The sequence below is a fragment of the Condylura cristata genome, unplaced genomic scaffold (genome assembly GCF_000260355.1).
Source record: "Condylura cristata isolate star-nosed mole 26May11 unplaced genomic scaffold, ConCri1.0 scaffold00008, whole genome shotgun sequence".
NCBI classification, from domain to species: domain Eukaryota; kingdom Metazoa; phylum Chordata; class Mammalia; order Eulipotyphla; family Talpidae; genus Condylura; species Condylura cristata.
Genome location: NW_004567109.1, coordinates 491,715 through 498,150, shown reverse-complemented (window position 1 = coordinate 498,150; position 6,436 = coordinate 491,715). Strand labels below are relative to the sequence as shown.

The 6,436-nt window shown below is 67.5% G+C and overlaps 1 protein-coding gene across 1 annotated transcript in view; it reads left to right on the top strand.

Annotated features, from left to right (window-relative positions):
• The window catches only part of LOC101635973 (chromodomain-helicase-DNA-binding protein 5), a 20,341-nt gene that overhangs the window by 1,855 nt on the left and 12,050 nt on the right, over positions 1–6,436 (top strand). Inside the window, exons 2-8 of the mRNA XM_012722048.1 lie at positions 308–487; positions 1,576–1,694; positions 2,122–2,360; positions 3,826–3,950; positions 5,192–5,315; positions 5,884–6,050; positions 6,185–6,406. Of these exons, the coding sequence (XP_012577502.1) occupies positions 308–487; positions 1,576–1,694; positions 2,122–2,360; positions 3,826–3,950; positions 5,192–5,315; positions 5,884–6,050; positions 6,185–6,406 (1,176 nt within the window). The remainder of the gene's footprint in view (positions 1–307; positions 488–1,575; positions 1,695–2,121; positions 2,361–3,825; positions 3,951–5,191; positions 5,316–5,883; positions 6,051–6,184; positions 6,407–6,436) is intronic.

The window sequence follows — 6,436 nt, the reverse complement described above, 5'->3', positions numbered from 1 at the left end:
CTGTTCAGTTTGGAGCTCCTGGGTCCGAATACCACCAGGGAACACCCATCAGTCCCCCAAAACCCTGGGACCCATCCCATTTTCAGCAGACCTGGCGGGTCCAGGCTTGCCACGGGGAGTCCACCTCCCAAGGGGCCCTCCCTGCACATGTGGAGCTGGGTAGCTCGAGACAGCCCTCTGGCTGGACTGTGGTGCTGAGGTGAGGGCTGCGTGAGGAACAATCTAGGAAAGGAGCCCCCTGATTGCCAGAGGCCGCACTCCGGGCTCCTCTGGACCCCTTTGCCCTCACCGCGCCCCTTTCCCTCAGGGGAGCAACGATGAGCTGTCCGAGAATGAGGAGGACCTGGAGGAGAAGTCAGAGAGCGAGGGCAGCGACTACTCCCCTAACAAGAAGAAGAAGAAAAAACTCAAGGAGAAGAAGGAGAGAAAAGCCAAGCGCAAGAGGAAGGAGGATGAGGAGGACGAGAACGAGGAGGGGTGTCTGAAGGTGACGCGGGCCTGACGGGCCACCTGGCACCTGGACCGTGGCCCGGGCTCTGCCTTCCCAGTGGGGCCCAGTGTGAGGCACTGGCGCCCCCTCCCCGTGCGCCCGAGAGCGGGGGGCGGGCAGGGGGTGGTCCCCACGGCCTTGGAGGCGCTGGTGTGTCGGGGTGGCAGGAGTCTGGGGAGGACGCTGCAGGGCCCGGGCCCCAGGGTGGGGCAGGTGGGCGCCAGCTTCGCCCCTCTGGCCTGCTCTGGTGGGTCACCTGTGTGGTGGAGAGTGGGCCCCACTGCCCGCTTCTGGGGATGGGGAGCAGGCCTGGCTCCTGGCGTCCAGGCAAGGGCCTAGTCCCCAACTGGACTGGCTTGAGCCAAAAGGCCCCCCAGAGAATCATGGGGAGCGGGAGTGATGGAGCAGATTTGATGGGCCGGAAGGATGTGTGGTTAGGGGGTGGGGCAGGGCTGCCAGGTGAGTGGGAGAGGGCTGAGGGCTGCTCCACACACTGTTCTTCCCTCCCGTGAGACAGTTTTGCCACATAGATGGGGAAACGGAGGCACAGGGTGGGGAGCAGTGTCCACTCTCCACTCACCGCCAGTGAGCCAGGGCTGGAGGGGCTGTCCTGGCTCAGCACCCCGCCCCCAGCCGGCCGAGTCTGCCCGTGGCCAGGCTTGGACCACGGTCTCCAGAACTCACTGTGCGGCCTTGAGAAGCCACTCCGGCCGGGCCTCAGCGCCCACTGGGAGCGGGCAGCCGTGGTCCGGGGCCCCTCTCGGGGCCAGCTGGGCCCCTGTGGCCTGCCCTGCCAGGGCATTTCTTAGCTGCCTGTCCCCCGCCCCAACTCCCCTCCCTCTTCGGGCTGCTGTTCTGTCCTGTGGCCCGAGTCCAGTGCTCGAGGGAGGGGTGGGGCTCCCCACCCCCACAGCAGCCCCGAGATTCCTAGCCCTGCATCTTCATGAACTGGGGTGCTCAGGGTGTTTCCGGGGGCCAGTGAGGACTTCAGCCACCCCCTCCTCCGGTCCCCAGGCCTCCCAGGCAGGGCCCCGGGGGGGCGTGTCCATTGTGCAGGCCTGATTCCCTGTGCCCCCCGTCCGCAGGAGCCCAAGTCCTCGGGGCAGCTCATGGCCGAGTGGGGCCTGGATGACGTGGACTATCTGTTCTCTGAGGGCGACTACCACACGCTGACCAACTACAAGGCCTTCAGCCAGTTCCTCAGGTGGGCTGTGGGGCGGCCGCCCTGGTCGGGGCCCGCAGGACCATCTGTGAGGCCTGCTCTCCCCAGGCGGCACTGTGTGGGGAGCCCCGGCTGCAGTGTGGAGCCGGGACCGGCCGACAGTCCTACCTTGGCCGGGGCCCGCCCTGGGTGGGTGGCCCAGCGGGCCTCGCCTCAGCCCTGCCTCTGCCCGGGGGAGCTGCAGCCCGCTGCACTGGCCCCTCCGGTCTTGCAGTCTGGAAACCCAGCTAGAAAGTTGCTGCAGGGTGGGAGGCGTGTGGGGGGGACCACTGTCCCCGCCCCCCGCTCCCCCCACGCTGCCCAGTTCTCTAACCCGGGACACAAGCCAGGGGGTTTCGCAGATAGGGGAGAAGGGGTGGGCCCTGCTGGGGTCCGGTGTGGGGTCTCATCCTCTCTCTGGCTCTCGCAGGCCGCTCATTGCCAAGAAGAACCCCAAGATCCCCATGTCCAAAATGATGACTGTCCTGGGCGCCAAGTGGCGGGAGTTCAGCGCCAACAACCCCTTCAAGGGCAGCTCTGCCGCAGCTGCCGCCGCGGCGGTGGCCGCCGCCGTGGAGACGGTCGCCATCGCCCCTCCGCTGGCCGTCAGCCCCCAGCAGGCACCCCAGCCTGTGCCCATCCGCAAGGCCAAGACCAAGGAGGGCAAGGGTAAGGCGCGGTGGGCCTGCGGCTGCAGGGCAGCGGCCGCACCCCGCGGCGTGGCAGGAGGGGCGGTGTGCGGGGCTCCGGGGGGGCCCTGGGCGGGGCAGGCCGAGGGAAGGCTGCGCTGGGGCCGCTGGAGTCGGGGGCTCTGACTTGAGGCTCCCAGGGACGAGGGGTCGTGAGGTTGGTGCCTGGACCCCTCGTGAGGGAGCCGCCACTGTGTGCAAGCGCACCCCGGGAAGGGGCGTGCCTGGGGAGTCAAAGCCAGCTCCCCTCTCCCTGTGGCTGGGCGCTGCAATCGCAGGCAGTGGGCGTGGCCGGATGGGCGTGGCCAGAGGTGGGCGTGGTCAGGACAGTGGGCGTGGTCAAGAGTAGCACGGTCTTCCCGGGCCGCTGAGCGCCAGGCGTAGGCCGAGGTCCAGATGCAAAGTCAGACTCGGGGGGCCGGGTCTGGGTGGGAGAAGGGGGACAGCAGACACTGGCTGTGGCCTGAAGGCCCTGCGGCCGCCTCGGACCCCGCAGAGGGGCGCCCCCGGCTCTCAGCAGGGTGGCGTCCACGCAGCCTAGACTTTGGGTGCCTGGGTTGGGATTTAGACGAGGAATCGAAAGGGTCTGGAAGCCCTGGTTTCAGCCCCGGGCGCTCGGGTTCGGGACAGTGCGCCCTCGCCAGCTCCCTGCAGGCGTCCCGTGGCAGAGTTCGGGAGTTGAGGTGGCCCCTGCTTTCCACCCTGGGCGCCCCAGCCTTCCTCGCTTTCTCATTCCCCTCGCGCTCCAGCTGCTGAGCTATCGATTCCCTGGGCCGCCTGGTCAGAGCCTGAGAAATTGAAATGGATTTTCTGTGGGCCACCAAGGGACAGCTGGGCGCCCAGCACCGTCTCCTTTGGCCTGGTGCAGCTGGAGGTGGGCCTGGGTGCGGCCACCGCCTCCCAGCCCTGTCTCCCCCACCCCAGCCCAGTGGCAGAGGGTGCTGCGGGCATCATCCCTCCCCAGGTGGCTAACTGCCCTGTGGCCGGCAATGCAGACGCAGCCCACCCTGCTGGCCCCTGAGAGCCCAAGTGCCCGGCGTGACTGGCAGAGGCCAGGTGGCCTTGAGTGGGGCCAGCGATGCCCAGACCTGGGGATAGCCAGTGTCTGGCTCCTTCCTGGCTCAGCAGTGCCCTTCAGTGACCCTGCTGGCTCTGCGGGTCCCAGGTGTCAGTGGGGACAGTCTCTGTCTGGGGAGAGGCGGGACAGGCTGTTCTTGGAGAGGCAGCGCAGTGGCCACTGGTCGGGTTTAGGCTCTGGCTTCTCCCCCCTGACTTGCGGTGTGCCTCTGAGCAAGGACTTGACCTCTCTGAGCCAGTCTCAGCAGGGCCTGGGGCAATCTGCCCTTTGGGGCCACTCTGAAGAGCCGAGGCTTTCAGGGCCTTTGGGACGCGCAGTGAGGGGCGTGTGAACGGGGCGGGGTTGGTGAGCCCACCCTCCCCTTCAGGGCCTGGCGTGAGGAAGAAGATCAAAGGCCCCAAGGATGCCAAGAAGAAGGGCAAGGGCAGGAAGGTGGCCGGGCTCAAGTTCCGCCTCGGAGGCGTCAGCCACAAAAGGAAGAAGGGCTCCTCGGTGAGCTGGCGCGCGCGGGGAGGGAGTGCGTGCCATAACGGGAGCCACGCGCCGTGGCTGTGTGATGGGGACAGTAGCCTGGAGGAGCATTTTTAAGAGAAGATTGATTCATCTATGCACACAGAGCTGGGGTACGGACTCCCAGGGACAGAGCGGGGAGCGGGATAGGCAGATCGCCGAAGCCCACTGCGGAGGGGCACAGCGGGCGGGCCAGGAGAGGTCTGCGGCGCCCTGGGGGTCGCCTCCAGGGTGGGGCGCGAACTCGCAGCGAGGCGGCTGCAGCAGCCTGCAACGCTGCGCCCTGACCCCTGCGCCACCAGGGAGGGCCCCTTGAGGTGCCTCTGCACATGCGTGGATGTGAGGATCGGGGTGACCATGCAAAGCAGGGCCTCCTCCTTTTCCTCTTGAGCTCCAGCTCAAGGGCCGGTCCTGCACCCTCCCCTGCAGGCCTGCTGCCTCTGTTTCCCCATTTGGCCCGTGAGGGGTCAGGTTGGAGCCTTCCAAGGGTTCCTCTGCTTGGCCCCTGGGCTGGAGCTCCCCCGGACACCCTGGTGAGCTGGAGCTCTTTGCCAGCACCGCTGCCCACAGCTGCCCTGCGGCTGGGCAGTAGGTGGGAGAGTCGGCCAAACCCTAAGCGTCTGAAGGGCCCTGGATGCCAGACTGGCAGGGGGAGGACAGGAAGGTGGCATGTAGGCAGGACCAGACTCCCTCGCCCGCACAGAGGCAGCTGCAGCGCCAGTTTCAGACTGAGGCCACGTCCTTGTCTGAGCCTCTAGGCCCTCCAGCGGGGCACCGTGGCCTTTACTTAGCTCACCGCAGCCCTGCAGAGGTGCGGAGAGGGAGGCCCTTTCTCTGTCCCTGGGTAGAGGTGAGTGACAGGTCGAGGTTAGTGGCTCTGGAGGGGTGTGGAGCGGCCAGTGTGCCTGGCCCCGGAACTGAAGGGCCGGCTCTGCTCGGCAAACGTTCAGCGAGCGCGTGCTCATGAGTTAAGTCCTCTGCGCCGCAGAGGGCGGCTGTTGGGCAGGGCTGGGCAGACAGCAGATGGGGCAGGCCACGCCGGTGCCAGGCAGCAGGTTCCGTGAAGGAGCCGTCTGGGAAGGCTCCGTGGGGCGGGGCCCTGCAGCACGTGGGGGTTTGGAAGGGTGGAGGACGGGGTCGAGGTGGGAGAGGGGGAGCCCCTGCCGGGCCACACAGCACCCACCTTCTGCAACCTCAGCTCACGGGGCCCGTCTCCCCTGCAGAGTGAGGAGGATGAGCGGGAGGAGTCGGACTTTGACAGCGCCAGCATCCACAGCTCCTCTGTGCGATCGGAGTGCTCCGCAGCCCTGGGGAAGAAGAGCAAGAGGAAGCGCAAGAAGAAGAGGAGTAGGACTTCTGCGGGGCCCTTAGCTGCCACCGCGGTGTGGGTGCAGAGCCCCAGGGAGGGCATCCTCGTGCCTCAGCCCCCGGGCCCCACAGGAGCACTCTGCGTGTGCGGGGTGGGCTTCTGTCCTGATGAGGCAGATTCAGGGAGCTGCGGTGTGGGGCGGCCCAGGGCATTTGCACTGCTGGGGGCTGGAGATGGACATGCTTGGCCGCACTCACCTTCGGTGCATCAGTCCTCTGCCCCGCCCCCACGGCTCAAACCACCCTCCCTGCCCACCGCCCCTTCCCGGTGTCCTCCTTCATCCCTCCTCCCCCTCCTGTGTCCCCTTGGGCCACTTTTCTGCTCACCCACCTGGGCCCCACCCTCCCTCCATTCCTTTTGTCCTTCTTTCCACCTCCTTTCCCTTTTCTCCTCCGGTAATTCTCCAGCCTTGTCCACCTCCTGTCCAACCCTCCACGCCCTCATCCAGCACCTCTGACGTGCCGTGTGCCACCGTGGCCTGGGGACACACGGGCTGGGCACTGGGCGTGGGGCAGGCCCCCCAGAACCCCTCTGCCTCCTCCCCAGTTGACGATGGTGACGGCTACGAGACTGACCACCAGGACTACTGCGAGGTTTGCCAGCAGGGTGGGGAGATCATCCTGTGTGACACCTGCCCGAGGGCCTACCACCTGGTCTGCCTGGACCCCGAGCTGGAGAGGGCCCCGGAGGGCAAGTGGAGCTGCCCGCACTGTGTAAGCCCTGGCAGAGGCCCCTGGGCAGAGGCCCCGGGCTGCCGTGGGGCCGCGCCTGGTCGCCCGGGGCGGGACGAAGCCAAGGGGGCGGGCGGCCCTGGCCAGGGTGCCTCCACCTGCGCTTGCGTCTCCAGGAGAAGGAGGGGATCCAGTGGGAGCCGAAGGACGACGACGACGACGACGACGAGGGCGGCTGCGAGGAGGAGGAGGACGACCACATGGAGTTCTGCCGCGTGTGCAAGGACGGCGGCGAGCTGCTCTGCTGCGACGCCTGCCCCTCCTCCTACCACCTGCACTGCCTCAACCCGCCGCTGCCGGAGATCCCAAACGGTGAATGGCTCTGCCCGCGCTGTACTGTGAGTGTTCCGCCCGCCCCGCGCCGAAGC